This window comes from Lissotriton vulgaris, chromosome 10, assembly GCF_964263255.1.
Source record: "Lissotriton vulgaris chromosome 10, aLisVul1.2, whole genome shotgun sequence".
NCBI lineage: Eukaryota > Metazoa > Chordata > Amphibia > Caudata > Salamandridae > Lissotriton > Lissotriton vulgaris.
Window position 1 is genome coordinate 963,161,564 of NC_141698.1, and position 26,042 is coordinate 963,187,605.

Consider the following 26,042-nt stretch of genomic DNA (forward strand, 5'->3'; position numbering starts at 1 on the left):
CAACCTACTAGTTCCCCTCTGTAAATATCTGCCCTATTTACTAACCCTGTTTATGGGAAGCACTTTTTTTCTTCTCATCTGCAGGCCCTATTTCAGAGACGACCAACACTAGCCTACTCATAGAGCCATCCGAGTAGGCAAACAGTACCTCCATGGCTAAAACGTTTGTGGCCCATTCTGACTCCTAGGATATACTTTTCTTCCCAACTTAGGGACAGCTCTTCTGAAGCAATCAACAGATCACCAACAGCTGTCACTGTCAGGAAACATGCCACTGGCCATCCACTGGCAGGGGGATACTTCTATCTTGTGCTTGGGATATGCCTCACTTTCAGCCACTTAATAGGGGGAGCACAGGCATTTCACTATTTCTAAACACAGTAAAGTTCACAGAGTTCTAAAAGCAGCAAAAATGGTATCTAGGAAAAGATGAAAATTCCGTAGTGACCATGCAGAAAAGTTAGATTTGCTCCAACTGCGTTTCAAATTCCAATACTCCTACTGCCTAGTTGCTGCTGCACTTCAACATTCTAGCCACTTCTTCGCTGTATAATAATGACACAGAGTATAAAACAGTTGCTCTGCCAAAATTTATATAGAGAAGTAGTCTGATTTTGCAATAAAACGCTGGGCTAACATAGCTTTCATCCTAAAGATCTGGAGCAATACTTTTTGTTACTGTGAGTGTCCATGAGGGAGTTGTCAAGATTGTAAATCACACTTAAAAGCCCAGGGTTCATGGACATGTATGATCCAGATCACTGTGATGTCAAAGACTTCTAACTCACTGAGCCATCTTCATCATGCCTTCCAAGGGCCTAATTCACAAGCGTTTGTGCAAGTTTTTGATTTGTATCTATATAAAAAGGAATTTATGAGTAGTATTTCGTGTGTGCCGAGTCTCTGCATATAAAACAATAGGAAAGTTCTATCTTTTTATGTGCGGAGAATCCGCACTAGTATATATACTACTCATAAATCCCATTATGAATAGCAAACAATTGTAAACGTACACAAAAGTTTCAGTTTACCTTTGTGAATCAGGCCCTAAGTGTATCTTCATCTTGCTTGTATCATATAACTAAACATAGCTTTATAAGCTTGAGAAATGCCTCATTTACCGTCAATGATATTATGAAACACAAAGACAAACACTAATTGCAAAAATCATAAAAACTGAAGGTGTACACATCAAAGGGTCCGTCTTGAAAATATTACATTCTTTCTTCAACAAAACTGATCCAACAATCCCCCCCTATACTTACATACAAAATTGGAAGGCCCTACTTTATACTTTAAAAGTGATTCACTATAAAAAAAAATCGAATACATGGCTGTAATGGAGATATTTGTTCTTAGCTAATACAGTGGACATGGCAACTATTGTTTCAGTCCAAAGGAATTGTTGAAAAATGTGAGGCTGCCAAGTACCACATCAAACAATGAAATACTGTGGCTCGCCACATCATGACAATGATGATATGTAAATTCAGGAACTCCTTACAAGGTTTCAACAAATGACACGTGACACCCACGGCCACAAGTCCATTCCAAATCAATCCAAGTGAAAATACAGAAGATGGAATTTTTTTGCCAGAACTGGGTGAAATCAAAGAAAATACAGTGCTCACTAAAATAGCAATCATCAGTTGCCTTTCTCTTCACAAATGAGATTGTTCCTTAAAGGCACACATGTTTAGTGGAAGAAAACTATAAGTCAAAAACCGTAATACTCCCTACATTTCCTATAGCATAGATTTATTTTTGCTACTGCCTTAGGAAATGTACTGACTTAATTGTTATTTGTGTATGTTTAACTGGGTGTATTTTTGCTCATATCTGTAGCCATATTGTGGCACTAACCATCATTCAAAGCATTTGCTCCATCACTTTTTGCCTCCGGTATAATTTTCAGACTCGATGATATATCCAATGAAAATATCCTGATAGCAGTGAAAGCTACTTCCACCAAACCTACTACCATTCAAAGTAAGGCAAAATAGCGATGGGAAATTGCAGATTCTTTGAAACTGGCTTTCAACTAGCTATGGGAAGAAAATTCATCAGTAGCATGTGACCAAGTGAATCCATCTAGTCCCTTACCATAAAGTTATTGAGAGCAGCAAAAACTATGTGCAGTAGAAGAATTGATGTGTTACCGTTCGTCAAAACAGTTCTATAATAACATATTTGTATAGTTCTTTGATATTTAGAAACATTTCAAATCACTCCCTTTTAAAAAACAAGTTAGCCTTATATGAACTGTTGGAGCCTGATATTTGCCATTCATTAAAATGTCATATAAATTCTCAAACCTGAAGACCTTGTCCATCCACGGTGACAGAATTTGCTCTTTGCATTTTTATACGATCCCCTTGTGTGTTCTGTTGCTGAGGGCAGTTCTTTTCTCTTTTTAAAGTGGATTGTCTCTCCTTAAGGATTTAAAACCAAAGAATCAAAATAGTGGCCAAAAACGATTTGCAAGGTATTAATAGATAGAAATTATTTGTCACTCAATGTTTCATTATTTATTATTCTGGAAAACAAACATTGTGCTGTATTAGCATAGCTATGAGCTATAAATTATCAAGCATAGAACTTACTAGGTAGAACATTTGTTCTATGTATTTGTACATATAGTTCTATCTAGAGCTAAAAGCATAAAAGACACTTTGTGATTATCGTTACACCATATCTATTAAGAATGAAATGAATCATTATCTAATATTTTGAGGGAAAACATAGTGTAATAAAGGGAGCAATGTGTTACAAATAATTCATATGTATATATCTCACACATATTTCACACATAACAAATACTGAAGCTTAAAATGATTTATGTACAGTACTGCATACATAGGTCTGCATAGAAATGAAATGATCAATGACAGGGATTATCCATCAATCAATTATTGCACCCATTAAAGAAACAAAGTATTTTCGGACTAAGAAGCCCAAAGAAATACAGAATGCTTGTAATACAATATTCTAATTATGAAAAGAAAAGCAATGCCAGATAGCATTAGCATTAACATAAAACTAAAACAGATATAAATTGTTTTTGGAAATCCTAAAAAAAGCCTACATATCAACATCAATTCATCCTTAAATTAATTGTCAGCTGGTGTCTCCAACTGGTCATGAAATTCAAATAGGCTGCTGCAAAGTACATTGTGTTGCTGTTCCATTCTTTCAGTAAAAATATAATATTTACAATGCAAGCAAAGTACTCAACAGTTTCTAGATATGAGGACAAATTTACTAAGCCCATTGAACCAGATGGAATTCTACTCCTATAGACATCCACCTGTATTTGAAGTCAAATTATGATTTCTGTGGGAGTCACAAAGTTCCAAGAGAGAATTCCTGGAACATCCTGAAATAATACTCGCCACTCCACTTTTTAAACAGGTTGGAAGTCAGGGTTCTGCCTGACCTTCCATTTCCTGTTTTAATTTGCACAGTCTATTGACCTTCACAATAAACATGTCTACACTTTTAGGCCCCTCACACCCATGGCACCAAATGGCAAGGAATAAAAGATCTCAGCCAAAGAGCCCCTTCATAGGGAGCCTGTCAGGTATTGCAGCGCCGACCAGATGAGAAGCATGCCTTATGATGAAGCATGACACCAAGCAGGCCGGGTGTGTGAGGGCCCTAATTCCAAAAGGAGGGATTGTTGTGTGGCGTTTAGAGCTCCGAGTGAATTTTCCTGGTTTATGCCCTTATATAGGTGCAATTCACATTGCCCTTATATAGGCATATACATCAATCCCGTATTTAAGCATAGCCCATGCTACCCAAATACAGGCATGGCTACTTCCACCCGTACCAAACGTCACAACGATTTCTTGGAAAATCGGCTTAAGCAGTTAGAGAACTTCCCCTTGCCTGAATATTGATTTTGCCAAGAACTTATGTACTTTGCAAAAAACAACTATTTCCTAGGGGTTCTTTCCTGATGTTCATATGCCCGACTTTACGTCAAGCTATGGCATTCCTAAACACCTCCAATGTATAAATAGGCCTTTACTTGCTATGGCAAATTACAGTGGTTCGGAGCAGTTTGACTATCTACTTGCCCAACGCAGCTTGCTGCAGCAAGTGCAGAAGGAAGCTGACTCTCCAGCTGAGGCATTGATCAAGAGGCTGCCTTTCTCCTGCCGAGAATCCAGCTCCAGTGTTTCCAAGCTCCCCTTGCGGGGTGTTGGGAAATCGAGTACCAAGACAGAGATACCAGACCTCCTTCATTCTAAACTAAGGTATGGAGCTGATTAGAACCTAGAGAAACCTTTGGTAGATTCTTGGCAAAGAAAAACTAAACCTATGATACACAATACTTAATTCTTCCCGCTTACTAGACATAGGCTAGGTACATTGAGATAGGTGTATTTTAGAAGCACCAGTTGATTATTTTTAGCCTTTATACTTATGTATGTATGTATTTTTATATGGCTTAGAAACCATACAATGCTTTTGCAGGATTATTTTATAATACTATTCCCGCTGTATGCATTATACTTTGCAGTCTGCATAAAGATTGTAGCAGTTCACTTTTCTTGTATGAGAAAGAAGGCTGTTCAATAAACCTATTTATTGAAAACACCCGTCTCTCTATTTCTCTACAACTCTTTTGAAACGAAGCATGCACGATTGACTGAGTGAAATACTTATCTATTGTTTCTACGACTCTGAGAGATATATTTCTTATTCTTGGGAAACAAATTTGTCATGTTTATGCGGTTGTCAGAAATGAATCCCTTCTTGTGATTTCAAGAAAGTTTCTAGTGACCTCTGAGCTAGCTGGCACTCACTATTAAGTTTAGTATATTCGATAGAGAGGTAGTCGACCTCAGTCCTACATCTAATCTATAGGATATACTATTGCAATGCGCAGAGCGTATTGAGAATATAGGAACTGCACTACAGTATTCTCCTTTCCCTTCCTTTTTAGAGGACAACCTATCATCTTTCTGGGACCTCTCGCTCCCATTCTCTACTGATAGGAACTGCATATCCTTGTTTGCTTTGATCTTGATTGGGCACGTACTCTGGACCTCATAAAAGCCCTCAAACACTCTTTTTTGATTAGAACTCTACAAAACCTTAAACATCATGGAGCCTAGTCTCCCTTTATATCCAGTCAAAATTTTTGACCATTCTATAGACAATCTGCCCATGTATAATGAAAATATGCAGTTGTACATTGAGGGCCTTAATACGACTAATGCAGACCCTGGGACTGCCATTGTCACGGCAGCAGTCCAACCACTGCCACACTGAAGGACCACCAACTGTATTATAAGTCTGGTAGTTGAACTGCCACAGACCAACTGTTACCACCATGGATCAGGGATACTGCGGCGGTATGGCAGTGGTTCAAGGACAAAATATGCCTCAGCTGCATATTTTGAATTGCTTCACTGCCACCCTTTCCATGAAAAGGGTGGCGGTGAGGCAACAACAGAGGGAGCTCTCTTGTGCCTCTGTGCACAGGGGTACAAGCAGGGGGGCACGGTTCGTGCTCCCCTGTAGTTTTGCACCCCCAGTTACTGCATGGGAAGAAATGCACAAGATAATGCATTCCTTCCCGTGCAGGCACATGCACTGGTGGTCCCACAGCAATGCTGTTTATGGCTCACAATGAGATTTTAAACAGCACCGCCATGGGACTTACACAGTGCCCACCTGCCAGGCTGCAAAATTACTTGTAATCCGGCAGGTGGGCAGTGGTGAGTTTCTGTGGTCCTGGAGCAAAGTGGTGGTGTGCAACCCACTCCAGGACTGCCAAAACTCATAATAAGGCCTTAAATGTGTAAAATAACGGAAGTAAAGCTCAGGAGTTAGAATAAAAGCAAAAACATTTTCTGATAAAAAATAATAAGGCATACCAGAGCCATAATCATGTATGTGGCTTGACAGACCAGGAACTATGCAATCTTTGATGTCACTGATCGGGAAAAAACTGCTAAATTGACACTCTCAGCATGTGCCAGTTTCAAAGATTGGTGTCCCATATTACGCAATCCTTTCATAAATCTGACCTTCAATGTGGCTCAGATACTCCAGCTGCATCAAGCATGGCTGCTTACTCTTAAAGAACCGCAGACGATACATGTGTGTGCATTATGCCATGTACGTCATGTAGGTAGGAAGTCAGTAGAGGCGCACAGAACGTGGAGGGTATGAGTGCATAACTCTCTGTGTGGGGTGCAAGAACCTACCTGATTGGTAGGTTATGGAATAATCTCAGGAGTGCATACCTGGCAGAAATAAATAAGAAGACCTCAAACTCTAACATCAGAAAATGTCAAAACTAATATTTATATGTGTGTTTTACTGAGAGCTTACAATGTGAATTCTATGATTATTGTTAGCAATCAAGATTACTCATATAATTTAAGTTTCATTTGAAATATTTTTGATGGACTAAAGGTACTTCATACATTTAGGCAGTGTGACTCTCAAGGTCATCAGGCCCTGATTCCCTGTTGGCCGGGGAACAGGTGCTATTTATCACTTCTGATAAATGACAACACAGTGGGGTATGTTACTTATCATGTGTGATAAATAGCACCTTTTCTGTTTTTGGGGAGAATAACACACCCACATGAATATGTTATGGTAAATACTGTATACTCTTCTCCTGTTAAATTCTGGCAGGTTTGACCAATTGAAATTTAAACAAGCAATTGCAATGCAATAGGTCTCGCATTTACGCATGGTTGAGCTATTGACATTGCAAATGACAATGCCTTTTATTTCTGTCTTCGTTTTTAAAACATAAATAAAAGGCATTATCATTGACAATGCCAATAGCTTAAACTCGTGTAAATGCAAGTACTATTGCATTGCAAATGTTTTTTTTTTGAGTTTGCAGGTTTGGAAACAGTGCTACTGTGGGGAGAGCTGCTGGGAGAGGAGGGGGTGATCAGCAGAGGAGGGCTGAGGTAAGCAATACTTGGGGAAGGGGAGTGCTGGTGAGAGGGCGGTTTCTGTGGGAAAGGGGTTAGTGGTAAGTAGAAAGTGCTGGAGAAGATGGGGTCTGGTGATAGGATTGGGTATCTGGAGATAGAGGGGCGTTGCTAGGAGGAGGGATGCTTGGTAAGATTTGCTGCTGTATGAAGGTATTAGAATTGGGCGCCAGAAGAGACGCTCCACGGAAGTGACAGTAGGTGTCGGGGGGCCCTAGAAAAGAGTGCTGTTGTGAAGAGGGTTGCTGAAGAGAGGAAAGTGCCTTGAGGGAGGGGTGCTGGAGGTGGTGGTAGTGAGAGGAAAGGTTCTCGTAAAAGGGGGCGGGCTGTGTGAGTGGCCCGTGTCAGCTCCTTGCATGAGGTTTATGACCTCCCACCCTGTGTGATATGTCAGGCTGATCTTATTTGGGAGTCAGGGACAGGCAGTCTGTACATCCTAGTGCCAGCTCCAGTGCACTACAGTCCAGCTCCGGTGCGGGCTGAAAGCTGCGAGGCCCCAGAGGAGGAGGGAGTAAAGAACCCGGGACAAGGCGAGGTGCAGACTGACGCAGGAATCTTAGCACCTTGCAGGGCTCAAGATGCAGGTCACACATGTTGGGTGTAAGCGAACTGGAGCCCCTGGCACTGCAGCTGCACAGACACAATCCTAAGCAATTCCAAGTAAGTAAATGCCGGTGACACTGTGCACACTGGATATTCCTGCACTTCTAAGATGTTGCACCCACTGCGCCGCGCATAGTAGTGCTGTTTGCTAGCATTCTGTACACTAAAAACTAGAAGGGGCGTGGCTAATATGATGAAAGGCGTGGCTTAAATCACTGAACCTAAAAGTCGGTGCTTTGCATAGTGTGCTGCCCGACTTTTAATTCAGGATTTCTGTGATTGCATCAAGATATATGATGTTACAAGGAACATCATACTTACAACGGGTTAGGTCTATTGGGTTTGTCGATGATTTTGTGGAATTTCGTGCTGCATATACGTATCATCGTTATGTAAGGTAGTGTGTGCATGTTAATGTGCACTATTTTAAATATGCTGTGTAAGCGTAAGGAGACTGTAGTTAGGCTAGCTGCTTCCGGAATAACCGGAAGTTACGTATCGGGTGAAAAACCAATAATAAGTCCACTAACACAAAAAAACTTAACTAATGGCATGCGGCGATAAATTACCAAGTAATAGGAGGAGTTTCCCCTCGCATAGAGATTACTAGATGTCTCGAAGAGACAGCGCAAGCGTGCTGCCTAGGCGAGACCTAAAAAGGGTGAGGTATTTAATGTACTCACGTTTTACAGGGTGTAGTAAATAGCACCCAACTCGGTTTTGTGACTCCTGCCCAAATAGGGTCTGAACAGAGGTTGGAAAACACTGACCAATTGAAAAACATTGACCAATTGAAAACCAGGGCCCCAGACATATATTTAGACTTTCCACATTAGCAGAAAAGGAAGAGGGTTGTAAGCAAACTTACTGCAGTTATATATTGTATGATGCGTGACAGAAGGACAATAGAAACATAAGAGGTCGAAAACGCAATGGTACAAACGCAAAGAAAATGGGAAACCAGTGTCAGAAGAAATTTTTAAAGAACTGCTAAAAGCTGAAATCAATGTACACCTTTGACCTTTGCAGTTCTGATTCCCATGAGTGCTTAAGATCAACAAAGAAACATAAGCTCTATTAGATACCACAACAATGTCTGATTTCATTTGTGTTTTGAATGTTTTTATTGCACTGAAGATCCTTTTGAATCTACAGGTGTCTTGTAATCCTGAGAGATCAGACCATCTGGACAGATAAAACAGAAGGAAGAAAACATTACATCCACAATCACTGTCATTTATCAAGATTGCTGTTCATGGCAAGCAGCACTTTGTCAAAACCAGAAAAATGTAAGACATTTTGAATTTTGAGAAATGTAAACGTGTGATATCCAAATAGGATATAAAAGCATTAACACTAGTGACTCATTTTCTTTTCATTGTATCATAATTCAGCCGTTGTTTTAATAATTGATAGTCAGTTGACTGATCATGCTTACAAGAATGCTATGGAACATAATATCTATATTTTTTTACATTATGGAGAGTGTAATGCTATACAGATTTACAGTTAATGTATTAAATATGGGCACATTTACTAATATTTCATGCAATGGAGCTAGGCTTCTTGCTGCTTTGCATCAACGGCAGAGAGCTGAACTTTACCATATCTACTAACATATGGTTCACTTCTGCTCTCTCCTAGTGCTGGATCACTATGAGCTGCCTAGAGCCAATGCAGGCACCTATGTGCCATTCTGCAGAGGTGCCTGTATTACAGGCAGGGTTGTTTTTGTACAGTAAGGGATATTTCCCTGCACAAAACATTTTTTGAGAGACAATGTCTTCTTTCTATATGTGTGAAGAATGCATCAATCATCGAAAGATGAAGTATCAAGGTAAAATAAAGATATTTCTAATATTTATGCCTCTGTCGGTTGGGCGCACAATTTTAGCACACATCCAAGTTTACAAGTCTTTGTAAATCTGGATTATTTTAAAAATACGTGTGAATGCCTGGGAACGTCCATGCACCACCCTCGTAACGCCTTACTGATGCAAAGTGAAGCAAAGAAGCGCTATGCGCAGTGTTGTGCTACTTTGGATTTACTAAACCATGCATGTCGACTTTGCATGGCTTCGAAAAGGCCACATTGGATTTTGCTTCAGGCTCCACCATAGAAGTGGCACAACCCAAGACATCATTTTGTAAATCGTGGACCTAAATGCCCAACCCTTTCCAACAAATGTACCTTAAAAAATGCACAGGGAATATAGCTAAATGCTTTTGCATACTATTCCCAGTACATTGAGTGCATTATAATGTAAACTATAGTTTTAAGATGATGGTATTTTCTTTGTTTATTGAAACTCTCAAGATGCTATAAATATCATCTATTATTGCACTTGTCTTGATATCTCAACAGACAGAGCTATACACTTATTTAGAACTACGGCATTCTGAACTGATGCACTGACTTGTTAAGACGTGCTTCTAATAAACTCCTGCTACTGACAACTCCTCGAGTCCTCCAGTCTTTCCTACACTTATTATGTCATCCATCCCCTTGTTAACATTTTAAATACTCTAGACCTGCCAGAGGTGCATATAACATGACATGTGTATTTGTAAAGTGCATGTATAACCCAAGCTAGGGTCTCAAGGCGCTGAATAACGGGGGCCTCATTTATGAGCCCTTGCGTCACTTTTACGCCGCCGGTGCGTCACTTTTTGTGTCGCACCAGTGGCGTAAAAAATGTGATTTGTTGCGTCATATTTATAAAGTGACGCATCTAGGTAGATGCGTCACTTTGTAAACCTCTGCGCCACATTATACCTGCGCCAGGTATAATGTATGCAAGGGGGGCGTATTGACGCAAGGAAGGGTCGTAGAAGTGACGCAGTGAAATCTATGAGATTTCACTGCGTCACTTTTAGGACGCCGTTGCGTCAAAATCTTGCGCCTGCCTCACAGCAGGCGTAAGACTGACGCAGGCCCTTTCACATGGGGCTTGCCCCATGTGAAAGGACACATTGCTGGAGTTGCGTCACTTTTGTGACACACTCCAGCAATGCGTCATTTTTGCGCTTACAGATACGTCAGAAATACTGACGTATCTGTAACTCCTTGCGACATGAAGCGCGTACATTAAATATGACGCATCAGGAATGTCGCAAGGAGTGCGCACTGAGAAGTGACGCATCGCTGCTTTCACGCAGCGATGCGTCATTTCTCATAAATGAGGCCCCAGATGTTTATTGTTACCCAACTCAATAGTACTCATTTTATCGACCTCACATGGATGAAAGGCTGTGTGGACCCGCCAGGATTTGAACCTGTGACCATGAGGTTGAACACAGGCCCCTACAGGGAATGCCTTAGTCCACTAAGCCACCAGACCCAGCAAACAGCATACAACAGTATTCCAGAACCAACTCGCTCTCCAAAAAACTAGGAAGGTATTATTTTGAGACATATCTAATTAAAGCTATTTGTACCCCTCAACGCTTACATCTAGAGTTTCACTGATCCCATGCCAGCTACATTCCTAGGCTTGTTATGGTGAAGGTCTGTGCTCGCGTTAGGCTAGAATTCAATTCAGCTAAAGATGTCTAAATTGGCTGCCAGTCAACCTCGTGATGAGCCTCCATTATGTGCATATAATTGTTAATTGGCCACAATGAACAATATCAGGCCTGAGTTATAGACTCTTTTTCCCACCATATAATTAGGACATCATTACCCACAGGATAGCCGAATTATACAAAACCTTTCCTCTAAACGTGGCCTCATTAGAATACGAGCCACAATGTACATTTAGTCAATCAGAGTGAATTAATTAAAATGTTACTGAATTAGGAGAGCAATAAAATGTAGCTGACATTTATTAAGCGACTTAAGAATTATATTGCCCAGCCAAAAGCTAAACGAAATTCCCCGCGTTTGTAGCATCGCATGAAATTTACTGCCCATATCGTACACGGAATTAGAAATGCAAATGCCAATAGACCAATACATTCGGTAAGTTGTTTCTACGTGTAGAGAACGCGTGGCTGTGAGAAAGAGTAGATTTGTAGACCACTCTCAAATGCACGCTGCAGAAAACCCACCTCACGCTGAACATGGCTCACCTGCGTTTAAGTAAAATGTTGCCAGATAAATTGACACCTCCTCTCTTTGTTCCCATCAGTAGATTTTTCTCTATACAACAGTACTGGGAAAATTAATGTGGGTAGAAGTGTATTAAAAGTAGTATGACATAACCACCTATTTCTGACCTAGTGTAGACTCAAGAAAAGAGGCCATATCAAACAAAAAACGAGTAACTGGGAGTGGTAATTTAAGACACCATGGGGTACGTTTACAAAGTTTTGCCCCTATTTTGCATTTCAAAAGTGCTGCAAATGGGCACAAAATGTTTATTTGAACTTTACATTTCAGCACAAAACTTGTTTTGCGCTAGAACTTCGTCTGAAAGTAACTCAAAGCAGCACTTAGGGCTGTTAAAATGAGGAGAATCCATGCATAACAAATATCAGGGGAATTGTTTGACTGATACATCGGATGCTATATGTTAATCTCGTGTATGAAAATACGAACTGGGAACATGTTGACACACTGCATAATGACAAACTGAATTGAACATGACCAGAAATTTAATAAAATATGTTTAGAAAATAAAAAAATAAAAAAAGCAGCACTTAGGGTTGCTTTTTTAATTGGCATCAAGGGGGCATTCCACCAGTGATACATGGGCTTTCTTCTGCAATCATCAATGGTTTTTGACAAATTAGCCTATCTATTAAATAAATACGGCTATGCATAAACAAATACAGCATTTTGGACTCTTGCATGTTTTCATTTCTCCAATCTCTTCTGATTTCGGATACGTGCTTTACAGTACAGCAAGCATCCAAAAGTAGGAAAACTTTAAAAGTTAGTCTAATCATGGTATTCTGTACTGGGTAGCTGGCCTTCCAGTGACAAGCCTGTTGTAGACAAGACCCAGACAGCTCGGCATAATGGTGCAAAGGTGTGGGCGTGGTACTGGCAGCCTGACTGTGTACCATCCCGGTCTGGGAAGAGAGAAGCACAGTCTCCTGAATCATATTTTCATAATAAGGAAGTACATTTACACCAAGTACTTACTTAACTTTCCACCAAGTAAATGAGATTGGGGACACATTTAAACCCTAGGTGCAGGGACCCCGAGTTGAGCTTGGCTATTGATCTTCTATCGAAACAGAAGTCTATCAATAGCATTTCTAAAACAGTTATGCAAGTTGAACATAAAATAAATCTCCACCATGATTCTGTCTCTCCAAAGTGCATGTATCTTGATTTTCTCTAGTGTGTCCAGTATTGTTTAGTAATTAATGTTTTTATCTACCATTGTATAATTTTTTTAATTAAACTTATGGCAGTTTCCTGCTAATCTACCATAAGTTACACAAGTCCAATGTATGGCGACCAAGGGTTACTTTTGGGCATTTCAAGATAGGAAGGGATGTGCATGTGTGAAATTGTGCTGGAATAGCTAGCAGGAGTTTTAAATCATTAACCTGAAATAAAATAAATCTCAAGAACAATAACAAGCCATTTAAATGTAATTACAATTACAAGCCTTTCATATCAGTGGTGTCAGAAATTAAGTTGTTGGTTGAAGGGGGTGACCCCTGTTCAAGGGACAGCGACAATACCTCTCTGGGTTCACCACAAACATCACTAAATTAACCTGTTCTTAACCCTCTGGTGGCTTTGGCACTAAAAGCAATGTGTAAAATGTTCATGCAGCACACACACAGTAATAAAGTTCAAACAGAAACACAAGAAAATTCCTACACCAAATAAAAAATAGTGTAAATTAAAAAAATATTTTTGACACCAAAAATTCTAATCAGTAGGACTGGAGTTATAGGTTTTTATAGCTTAATGTGAAAACTAGTGCCTAAAACATCAAAGCCCCAACGTGGACATCTAGTTGCCCAAGACTGAGTCAAAGCCGAAGAATATGACGACCGCAATGGGGCACGGGATGGATATAAAAAGTGGATCATGCCAAGTTGGCACTTACCTTCAGGCATAGAAGAGCATTTGCAGAAAATGTTCTGTGAGACAGAGTTCTCCTTTGGATCTTGGAGCAGTTTTTAGCCAAAAATATTCCAACACCGAATTTTAGGATTCTGACTATCTGAACTCATTTAACAATACCTCCAAGGTTCCAGAAGTTGAGGGGCATCACTAGGGGGTTAGTACTCTCTTAGGTTGGATTCAGGTGTGGGTTCAAGATGGTGGGAGCCTTGTCTGTCCACGAGGCTCTGTACAGGAAGCCAGGTAACTAGCCCTTGGAGTCACTCTGGTAGTCCTGAGTTTAGGTGAAGAAGCAAGGCTCAATCAGCAGCGCATGCCTCTGAGGATTCAAGACAGACCCTCCAGGTGCACAAAGAAGTCCTTTTCATTTGCAGCAAAGCAGCCTTGTGGCGTACACAACAGACCACAGGAGCAGTCAGTCCTCTGAGATTCCATCGCAGTGGGTCTGAGGGTCCCTTTTTTAATACATGGTGCATCCTTTGAAGTAGGAGAAGTTTCTAGAGATGTCAGTTGATGGACCATTCATGCACACCTAATCCCTCTATTGTGTGCCTGTCTTGCAGGAGGAAACAAAGTCCAACTGTCAGTTACACCGAGTCATGTATCCCAGGAGAGGCTACAGGAACCAAATAGTTTAACGCAGGAAAATGCCAACTTTCTAAATGTAAAAACCACAGTTGATGGACAGAATGCAGAACAATGTCATACATTCACCCCAGTACAGAGATCTGGGCCTAAATCCATAGTTTTTTTTCACTCCACACCACCACAGTTCAGACATGGCCATATGCAAATCAGTCTGACCCTGTGCCTCATGGGAACAGTCCAGCCCGAACTGCCGAGCCATGCCTTCCCTGAACCGGAAACAAGCATCGGAGGACCGGTTTCCGGCATTCCAGCCGTCTTCAGCCCAGCTTGCTTGAATCCAGTGGTGTGGAGAGCATGGGACTCACGTCTGAGCATACCCATCCCACTCGGGGTGACAAATGCAAAAACCACAGTTGATGGACAGAATGCAGCACAATGTCATACATTCACCCCAGTACAGAGATCTGGGCCTAAATCCATCGTTTTTTTTCACTCCGCACCACCACAGTTCAGACATGGCCATATGCAAATCAGTCTGACCCTGTGCCTCATGGGAACAGTCCAGCCCGAACTGCCAAGCCATGCCTTTCCTGAACCGGAAACAAGCATCGGAGGACCGGTTTCCGGCATTCCAGCCGTCTTCAGCCCAGCTTGCTTGAATCCAGTGGTGTGGAGAGCATGGGACTCACGTCTGAGCATACCCATCCCACTCGGGGTGACGAATGCAAAAACCACAGTTGATGGACAGAATGCAGAACAATGTCATACATTCACCCCAGTACAGAGATCTAAGCCTAAATCCATTGTTTTTTCCCCCTCCACACCACCCCAGTTCAGACATGGCCATATGCAAATCAGTCTGACCCTGTGCCTCATGGGTACAGTCCAGCCCGAACTGCCAAGCCATGCCTTCCCTGGACCGGAAACAAGCATCCGAGGACCCGTCTCTGGCATTCCAGCCGTCTTCAGCTGGCTTGCTTGAATCCAGTGGTGTGGAGAGCATGGGACTCACGTCTGAGCATACCCATCCCACTCGGGGTGACAAATGCAAAAACCACAGTTGATGGACAGAATGCAGAACATTGTCATACATTCACCCCAGTACAGAGATCTGGGCCTAAATCCATCGTTTTTTTTCACTCCACACCACCCCAGTTTAGACATGGCCATATGCAAATCAGTCCGACTCTGTGCCTCATGGGAACAGTCCAGCTCGAGCTGCCAAGCCATGCCTTCCCTGGACCAGAAACAAGCATCCGAGGACCGATTTCTGACATTCCAGCCGTCTTCAGCCCGGCTTGCTTGAATCCAGTGGTGTGGAGGGCATGGGACTCACGTCTGAGCATACCCATCCCACTCGGGGTGACAAATGCAAAAACCACAGTTGATGGACAGAATGCAGAACAATGTCATACATTCACCCCAGTACAGAGATCTGGGCCTAAATCCATCGTTTCTTTTCCCTCCACACCACCCCAGTTCAGACATGGCCATATGCAAATCAGTCTGACCCTGTGCCTCATGGGAACAGTCAAGCCCGAACTGCCAAGCCATGCCTTCCCTGGACTGGAAACAAGCTTCCGAGGACCGGTTTCTGGCATTCTAGCAGTCTTCAGCCCGGCTTGCTTGAATCCAGTGGTGTGGAGAGCATGGGACTCACGTCTGAGCATACCCATCCCACTCGCTGTGACAAAAGCAAAAACCACAGTTGATGGACAGAATACAGAACAATGTCATACATTCACCCCAGTACAGAGATCTGGGCCTAAATCCATCGTTTTTTTTTCCTTCCACACCACCCCAGTTCAGGCATGGCCATATGCAAATCAGTCTGACCCTGTGCCTCATGGGAACAGTCCAGCCCGAACTACCAAGCCATGCCTTCCCTGGACCGGAAACAAGCTTCCGAGGACCGGTTTCTGGCATTCCAGCCGTCTTCAGCCCCGCTTGCTTGAATCCAGTGGTGTGAAGAGCATGGGACTCAGGTCTGAGCATACCCATCCAACTCGGGGTGACAAATGCATAAAACACAGTTAATGGACAGAATGCAGAACAATGTCATACATTCACCCCAGTACAGAGATCTGGGCATAAATCCATCGTTTTTTTTTCACTCCACACCACCCCAGTTAAGACATGGCCATATGCAAATCAGTCTGACCCTGTGCCTCATGGGAACAGTCCAGTCCGAACTGCCAAGCCATGCCTTCCCTGGACCAGGAACAAGCTTCCGAGGACCGGTTTCTGGCATTCCAGCCGTCTTCAGCCCGGCTTGCTTGAATCCAGTGATGTGGAGAGCATGGGACTCACGTCTGAGCATACCCATCCCACTCGGTGTGACAAATGCAAAAACCACAGTTGATGGACAGAATGCAGAACAATGTCATACATTCACCCCAGTACAGAGATCTGGGCCTAAATCCATCGTTTCTTTTCCCTCCACACCACCCCAGTTCAGACATGGCCATATGCAAATCAGTCTGACCCTGTGCCTCATGGGAACAGTCCAGCCCGAACTGCCAAGCCATGCCTTCCCTGGACTGGAAACAAGCTTCTGAGGACCGGTTTCTGGCATTCTAGCCGTCTTCAGCCCGGCTTGCTTGAATCCAGTGGTGTGGAGAGCATGGGACTCACGTCTGAGCATACCCATCCCACTCACTGTGACAAAAGCAAAAACCACAGTTGATGGAAAGAATACAGAACAATGTCATACATTCACCCCAGTACAGAGATCTGGGCCTAAATCCATCGTTTTTGTTCCTTCCACACCACCCCAGTTCAGGCATGGCCATATGCAAATCAGTCTGACCCTGTGCCTCATGGGAACAGTCTAGCCCGAACTGCCAAGCCATGCCTTCCCTGGACCGGAAACAAGCTTCCGAGGACCGGTTTCTGGCATTCCAGCCGTCTTCAGCCCCGCTTGCTTGAATCCAGTGGTGTGAAGAGCATGGGACTCAGGTCTGAGCATACCCATCCAACTCGGGGTGACAAATGCAAAAAACACAGTTGATGGACAGAATGCAGAACAATGTCATACATTCACCCCAGTACAGAGATCTGGGCATAAATCCATCTTTTTTTTTTCACTCCACACCACCCCAGTTAAGACATGGCCATATGCAAATCAGTCTGACCCTGTGCCTCATGGGAACAGTCCAGCCCGAACTGCCAAGCCATGCCTTCCCTGGACCGGAAACAAGCTTCCGAGGACTGGTTTATTGCATTCCAGCCGTCTTCAGCCCGACTTGCTTGAATCCAGTGGTGTGGAGATCATGGGGCTCACGTCTGAGCATACCAATCCCACCCCAGTGACAAATGCAAAAACCACAGTTGATGGACAGAATGCAGAACAATGTCATACATTCATCCCAGTACAGAGATCTGGGCCTAAATCCATCGTTTTTTTTTCACTCCACACCACCCCAGTTCAGACATGGCCATATGCAAATCAGGCTGACCCTGTGCCTCACTGGAACAGTCCAGCCCGAACTGCCAAGCCATGCCTTCCTGGACCGGAAACAAGCTTTCGAGGACCGGTTTCTGGCATTCCAGCCGTCTTCAGCCCGGCTTGCTTGAATCCAGTGATGTGGAGAGCATGGGACTCACGTCTGAGCATACCCATCCCACTCGGTGTGACAAATGCAAAAACCACAGTTGATGGACAGAATGCAGAACAATGTCATACATTCACCCCAGTACAGAGATCTGGGCCTAAATCCATCGTTTCTTTTTCATTCCACACCACCCCAGTTCAGACATGGCCATATGCAAATCAGTCTAACCCTGTGCCTCATGGGAACAGTCCAGCCGAAACTGCCAAGCCATGCCTTCCCTGGACCGGAAACAAGCTTTCAAGGACCGGTTTCTGGATTTCCAGCTGTCTTCAGCCTGGCTTGCTTGAATCAAGTGGTGTGGAGAGCATAGGATTCACGTCTGAGCATACCCATCCCACTCGGAGTGACAAATGCAAAAACCACAGTTGATGGACAGAATGCAGAACAATGTCATACATTCACCCCAGTACAGAGATCTGGGCCTAAATCTATCGTTTTTTTTTTCTCTCCACACCACCCCAGTTCAGACATGGCCATATGCAAATCAGTCTGACCCTGTGCCTCATGGATACAGTCCAGCCCGAACTGCCAAACCAAGCCTTCCCTGGACCGGAAACAAGCTTCCGAGGACCGGTTTCTGGCATTCCAGCCGTCTTCAGCCTGGCTTGCTTGAATCCAGTGGTGTGGAGAGCATGGGACTCATGCCTGAGTATACCCATCCCACTCGGGGTGACAAATGCAAAAACCACTGTTGATGGACAGAATGCAGAACAATGTCATACATTCACCCCAGTACAGAGATCTGGGCCTAAATCCATCGTTTTCTTTCCTCCACACCACCCCAGTTCAGACATGGCCATATGCAAATCAGTCTGACCCTGTGCCTCATGGGAACAGTCCAGCCCGAACTGCCAAGCCATGCCTTACCTGGACCGGAAACAAGCTTCCGAGGATTGAGAATTGAGATCTAAATTCTGGTAGGGTTTCTGGAGATATTCAACATGTTAACACACCTAGGGCTGAAACAGTAATGGAGTTTCCATTAAGTATACAATCTTCACCCCACCAATCATCGTCATCACTGATGGGTCCACTGATAAAAAGGAAGAAGAAAGTGAAGTACGAGATCCCCCAAAAAACCTCTGGACATTCATCAGCAAAGGGGAGTAAATGGAAACTTACCCACGCTTACTACCCTAACCAAGCCCACACATTTGACAACTGATCATACAGTACAGCCACAATGAGAGTGTGTTGAATGTTGAATGTTGAATCTTTCAGCGATACTAGATAGACTTGCTAAGCTTGAGGTTACTGTGCTAACTATTCAAAAGTTTATTAATAGTATAAGGCCCCGGGATGGACCGAAGAGGCCAACAGTGTGTGACAGAGGCAATTCAGGAGGTGTGCATGAGGCTGATGGGCTTAATGCATTGACAGGTAGACAACCTAGTATAGCTACACGGCCCACACTAACAGGCACTGCTCATAAAGAGGATCATGGACTCGGGAAGGGTCTGGCTGAAAATGGAGATTTGCTGCAAGGTTGTTAACTAGCAGTAGGAGGGTGTGTCGTCAGTGGATCTAGGGTTAGGGAGGATGGTCCCCCCAGAGTGAAAATGATAAATCAAATCCTGGGTAGCTAAACATATTAGCCTTCGACATACATGATTGCCCTAATCAGGTGAATTTGGAAAGATTTGGCACCTGAGTGTTGTCCTTATGTGGCAATTTTAACAAATGCTTGTAGTCTTTTGGATAACGACAAAGAAACAACAGGCCAATTGAAACATAAAGTCTGCCATTGGTTATCTTGTAACACCGATTTTACAAGCTCCAGTTATCATGACATTTTATTTGTCAGAATAGTGGGGTTGGCCCCTTATAGAAATCTATCCATGGTAATTGTATAGTGATCAACTTCAGATTTCCAGCTTTAGTGGAAACATTGATTAACAATGGGGAACAACCACATTGGCTGTGTTCTGGCTAGGGAATTTGTAATATGCCACTGGTTTTTATTGATAAACACCTTATGGCCACATGTGCAGCAACTATAACCAAAACTGCATTTTTCAGAATCTGCAGAGGGACAAAGAGACATTTGCAATACCAATCAGTAACAGATATCAAGCACTCACTGACTAGACAATCCAGATTGACTTACGCCGGTTAATGCTGATATTGTGGTAATGCCTGCTTTGGATGTAACTGGTTGTTCTTGGGGGAGGGGGGGAACTTACATAACAATATCACACTAGAAAATCAGTACCAAAGTGCAGATTCCATCCAAGTACAACATGTACCTGACCAAACTTTAGGTAGAGACAAATCAACAGCAGGTTAATCAATTCAGGGAAGCATAATTGATGATCAACAAGCTTAAGTTATTTCATGGAATGTTGGTGGTTTAAGGGCTAAACTAATTGACCCAGAGTGGGGCAAGATGGTGGACAGTCACCATGTGAATGTTTCAGGAAACTTGGGCAACTGAGCAAATTGACAGGGTGGGGTACACCACATTTAAGGCCTGTTACTGATGCGGTTTGGAAATCATTCTGACCAAATCAGTTTGGGAATGGTATCTGACTCGGATCGGAATAGTCTGACTGATTACAATGTATCCGGATGCTCCCAGATATGATTTGGTCGGTCTCCCATTGACTTCAATGGAAGCCTATGTTCCGACCGAATGTACAGGCTCCCATTGAAGAAAGGGGTTGGCAGGGGAAAATTGGGCATCCTGTGGTGGCCTGCCACATTGTGCATGACTGGTAAGGGGGGCCCATAGGTACTCCCACTGTCCTGCTTGGGAAGGCTCAGGGTGCAGGGGGGCCCGCAATGGGCCCCCAAATTCTGGTTCCAACTGCAGATTTGAGTCGGACGGCACGATTCGTAAACGCTGTCTGAATACAGCATCATAATCGGTCATTCGGAAACCCATATTCATCCTCCTTCCTGGGCAAAGAAGAGGGGGAACACCCAAATCAATAGGGGTAAAGATACCTTCTCTTGCTAGGACGACTCCCTGTGAAGCGTGCCATATTTTTGACCCCAAATGCACTGTTCTGCAAAAATCAAAATGGGGAAATTCTCTCCTCAGTCTGTATGCTTGTCTAGCCAAATCCAGAGGTATGGCTAACTATTGACTAAACTCCCTTCCAGCCCCTCTCCTAATATAATTAAGGGGACTCCTATCTGCTGAAAGATGTAGGCAGTGGGAGTGGTGTGGGTTTTTTTACATCTGTTTTCTGCAGAGGCTCCTGCCTTTGAAATCCAGCTTACCTACCCTGCCCCTTTCCTGTCCCTGGCTTCTCCAGGAAGCAAATGTCCTGCCACCGAATGGCTAAATTGTTGAAGCTTCAGGCCTTGTCACACATACTCAGGGAGGAGCTTGGCACAGACTGTAAAAGGTTGACCAATCAGAAGAGGCTGCTACAGGACTGCTTCAGGTAACTTCAGGATAGTAAGTTCTAAAACTACTTTCCTGTAATAGTTATAATAAATCTGACCTTGACAAGTTTTGGATTTATTGCAACCATTGTTTGTTGTTTTGAATGATATGTCTAGCTAGCATCAATCAAAAGTTAGACTTTACTAAGTTTAACAGAGTTTTCCTATACTAGTCTATGGGGCTAGCAGCATTATAATAGGGAAACAAGGTTTGGCTATTTTTCCTTACCTGGCTATGTAAAACATATTGTATACTGTCCCTGCATTTTATAACAATGCACCCTACCCATGTGGCACTTAGAGTAGACCATAGGGATGCCGGAGTAGGTTCAGTCATTGAAGAACTGAATGCTCCTCCACCTGTAAGTCAAGTAGGTAGACTGAGGGTTTGGCAGAGAGAGTACTTCATTGCAGTTGGTCAAACACTAAATTAGGCCTTTGTTCTTTTTTTAATCATTCAGCAGGGTAAGCCTTAAGCTGTAGCTGATGAAAATAGAGCATCCTTGCTGCATCAAAATAGGACACCTTTGTGTGAGGTTCCAATGACAAGTCAAGTCAAGTCAAAGGATTTATATAGCGCACTACATACCCAGAGGGTCTCAAGGCGCTTAGGAAGGGGAGGAGGATTACTTGTCAAATATCCATGTTTTAAGTTGCTTTCTGAATGCTAGGTGGTTCTGGGTGAGGCGAAGGTAAGTGGGGAGTGAGTTCCATGTTCTAGCAGCCAGGTATGAGAAGGATCTGCCTCCCATGGTGGTCTTGTTGATGCGAGGTACAGTGGCGAGGGCTTGGCTGGAAGAACGTAGTTGTCGGGAGGGGGTGTAGGAGGACAATCGTGAGTTGAGACATTCTGGTCCGATGTCGTAGAGTGATTTGTGTGCGTGGGTTAGCAGTCGGAAAGTGATTCTCTTATTGACGGGTAGCCAGTGGAGGTCTTTCAGGTGACCAGAGATGTGTTCGTTGCGTGGGATGTCTAATATGATCCTGGCTGAGGCGTTTTGGATTCGTTGGAGTTTCTTCTGGAGTTTTACTCCTAAATTGTTGAATTTTCACACTGCTTGCATTCAGCACACCTGGCACCCACTTGGCACCATTTTCGCCTTGTTTTGACGATCCCAGCCAACTTTAGGGCTGAAGATCGAGGTGCAGAGCAAACAGATTCTACGGCGGCCATATTGGGTGAGGGGGCGAGAGCTGTGAGAGCGCTCCAGTCTCCTGTACTTAAGGAGCCCCTAGGAGGCAGGCGTGTGATTCTAGAGCCTTGCCAACACTTTGTCTGTTATCAGAACACGCTAGGAGCAATTTAGAGCTACTGCGTGCAACGTTTTTGTACTTTTAAAAATCGCCGAATTTTACTCCTAAATTGTTGAATTTTCACACTGCTTGCATTCAGCACACCTGGCACCCACTTGGCACCATTTTCGCCTTGTTTTGACGATCCCAGCCGACTTTAGGGCTGAAGATCGAGGTGCAGAGCAAACAGATTCTACGGCGGCCATATTGGGTGAGGGGGCGAGAGCTGTGAGAGCGCTCCAGTCTCCTGTACTTAAGGAGCCCCTAGGAGGCAGGCGCGTGATTCTAGAGCCTTGCCAACACTTAGTCATCAGAACACGCTAGGAGCAATTTAGAGCTACTGCGTGCAACGTTTTTGTACTTTTAAAAATCGCCGAATTTTACTTCTAAATTGTTGAATTTTCACACTGCTTGCATTCAGCACACCTGGCACCCACTTGGCACCATTTTCGCCTTGTTTTGACGATCCCAGCCGACTTTAGGGCTGAAGATCGAGGTGCAGAGCAAACAGATTCTACGGCGGCCATATTGGGTGAGGGGGCGAGAGCTGTGAGAGCGCTCCAGTCTCCTGTACTTAAGGAAACAGTCGTTCTCCGCGCTAGCGGTCGCGTTTGCGGACGCGCCTCCTCAGCGCCGGAGTCACACCAGAGTCAGCCCGTCTGCGCCCGTTAGCGTTCCGGCAGCAGACGGGGCAGGACGGCTGGCTGGCATTTACCTTTGGTTGGTGCCTTACTCTTCTCGGCTTTAGCTATGTGTTTCTCTTACTCCTCAGAGACCCTCTTAAATATGCGTCCTCCGGTAGGTCGCTGCCACTCTGTCTTTCCTGGTTGCCGTGCCCGTAGGAAAGGTTGCACTGAGTGCGGATGGCGCTTTCCTATACACAACAAGCCGATTTTGATCCATCAACCTATCACTACCACCTGCCTACTCCGTAACACACGTTCCCTAGGCTGTCATGCGCTAGATATTTGGAATTTGCTCGATAACTCTAATATATCCTGCCTCTTTCTCACAGAGACTTGGCTTAGTGATACCTCGGCCCCTGACTTAGTCAACGCCATCCCACCTAACTATTCCATCATTAGGAGGGACAGAACATCTGGGCGCGGGGGTGGTGTGGCTATCATAGTTAACAACCAGCTACACTGCACTACCTTCCCGATAGACAATATTCAGGACACCGAGGCGCTCGGCTTCACACTTCATTTGTCTCCCCACCAGGCATGTACCGGCATTCTCGTATATAGAACTCCCGGTCCCTTAGGTTCTTTCCTGGATGAATTACAGGTAGCACTTTCTGTCCCATGTCTTAAATCAGAACATTGTTTACTTTTAGGCGACCTAAACATACACATGGATGAGGCCACTAATCCTGACACAATGAAACTCATGGAGGTCACAACAGCATTGGGACTTACACCTTTCATTCATGATCCCACGCATAATAAGGGCCATACTCTGGACCAAGTTTTTTCCACCGTCCCTATTAATGTACTTGCTCCTCAGCCAGTATTATGGTCGGATCATTACTTAATCTCCTTTTTCCTATTAAGTACCCCTCCCCCTAGACCAAATCCCACTACCTCTGCTAAACGACTTTCCAGGCCTTTTCATCTGCTCTCTAATGAGATGCTACTACAGGCCATGTCATGTTCACCCTGCACCTTGTCAGGTAATGTGGAAATCGATCTAGCTCATTACACTGACTGGCTCACGACTATACTGGTGGATCTCGTGCCTGAGAAAGCCGCTAAACCTGGAAACAAACGTCCTTCTGCTCCTTGGTTCGCATCTCAGCTTAGAGAAGCCCGTCAAAACTGCAAGAGAGCAGAAAGAGCCTGGAGGAAAGACTACAATCCTCTTGAGAAAGAAAAATTAAAAAACTTAACTAGATCTTACCACAAGATGATTTGGAGTGGAAAAAAATCCTATCTTGAACGTCGGATAGACGAATCTGAAAACTCCTGTAAGGAACTCTTTAAAATTGTCAAGGATTTTACTTCTCCGTCCCTAGGCATCTCTGCTCAGTCTCACTCAGAACCTTGGCTGACTGAACTGGCACATTATTTTGTAGATAAAATAACATCTATTCAAGCTTCTCTTGCCATTTACTCAAAACAGCCTCAGGATGCTGCTCTTGGTGCCCTCTCCTCTTCACAACCCACCCTCTGGGAACTCCCGCAGCTGAGCCTTGCTGCTTCATTAGACCATCTGACAAGCTTGAAGTCGGGCTCTCCTCTAGATCCTTGCCCGGTCTCTTGCCTTAACAAAATAGCCCCTGTGCTAAATGGCCCCATCAATTCCATTCTTAATTCCTCATTGTCTTCTGGCGTAGTCCCTCAGGCTTGGAAGAGTGCTCTCATCCTTCCACTCATAAAAAACCAGCTCTGGATCCCATCATACATGCCAACTACAGGCCTATTTCTCTCCTCCCTGCTCTGGCAAAGGTGGCGGAAAGACATGTGCACAGATCTATCTCTGACTTCATCGAGAATAACAATCTGTTGCACCCCACTCAATCTGGGTTTCGTGCGAATTACAGCACAGAGACCGCGCTACTTGAAGTCACCACTGCCATCAGAGAGGTCCTGGATACTGGAGGAAAGGCCATGTTGGTCATGTTGGACTTGTCGGCGGCGTTCGACACCGTTCCCCATGATACCCTCCTAATTCGACTCTGGGATTGTGGTCTCCGGGGGACGGTGTGGAACTGGCTCAAATCATTTCTAGCTAGCCGTCGACAAACGATCTGGGCGCCACCTCACTCCGCAGCTATGGCAACTCTGGAAGTGGGGGTCCCTCAGGGGTCTATTCTTAGCCCCCTGCTCTTTAACATCTTTCTGGCCCCCCTTGCAGAGGTTGCGGAGTCGTTCGGCGCTCAGATCGTGTCTTACGCTGACGACACCCAGCTCTTGTTCACATACGACAAGAATGAGGTGTTCGATGGGATCCGCATCAGAGGCTGCCTAGAAGCAGTCTTTGAGTGGTTCAAAAGACACGGCTTAAAATGCAACTCCGATAAATCGGAGCTGCTTTTTTTTGGATGTGTCTCTGAACCAAACTGGAAAAGTTGGTGGCCACAAGACCTGTTTCCACCGGTTAATGCAAGTACCAAGGCTAAAAATCTAGGTATCATTGTTGACAATGAGTTAACCTTTGGGCCTCAAATATCCTGTCTTTCGGGGAAATGTTTCGGGATCCTGCGGATGCTCAGGAAATTCCTCCCCTTGATTTCTATGAACCATCGAAGGGTCATTGTCCAAGCACTTGTCGGGTCGCGTTTGGACTATGCAAATGCCCTCTATCTAGGACTCCCTAAATATCTCGTGAGGAGACTTCAAGTAGTCCAAAATTCAGCTGCCAGGGCTATTTATGGACTCCCTAGACGAGCTAGTGCTTCTGACTTGTTGAAGGAACTGCACTGGCTTCCTATAGCCAAGAGGGCTCTCTTTAAAAGCCTGACGCTGACCTACAAGGCCCTTCATGACTCAGGCCCTCGGTACATAAGGAAGCGCCTTGCTCTTTACAAGCCGAGCAGAACTTTGC

The 26,042-nt window shown here is 44.1% G+C and overlaps 1 protein-coding gene across 3 annotated transcripts in view; it reads right to left on the reverse strand.

Moving 5' to 3' along the window:
- The window catches only part of DGKB (diacylglycerol kinase beta), a 1,765,597-nt gene that overhangs the window by 1,162,373 nt on the left and 577,182 nt on the right, over positions 1-26,042 (reverse strand). For 2 of the 3 annotated variants that reach the window (XM_086941961.1, XM_086941962.1), the window contains one exon: positions 2,316-2,432. The exons of the other annotated variant lie outside the window; for it this stretch is intronic. In XM_086941961.1, coding sequence (XP_086798087.1) covers positions 2,316-2,432 — 117 coding nt within the window. The remainder of the gene's footprint in view (positions 1-2,315; positions 2,433-26,042) is intronic. 3 annotated transcript variants of the gene reach the window in all.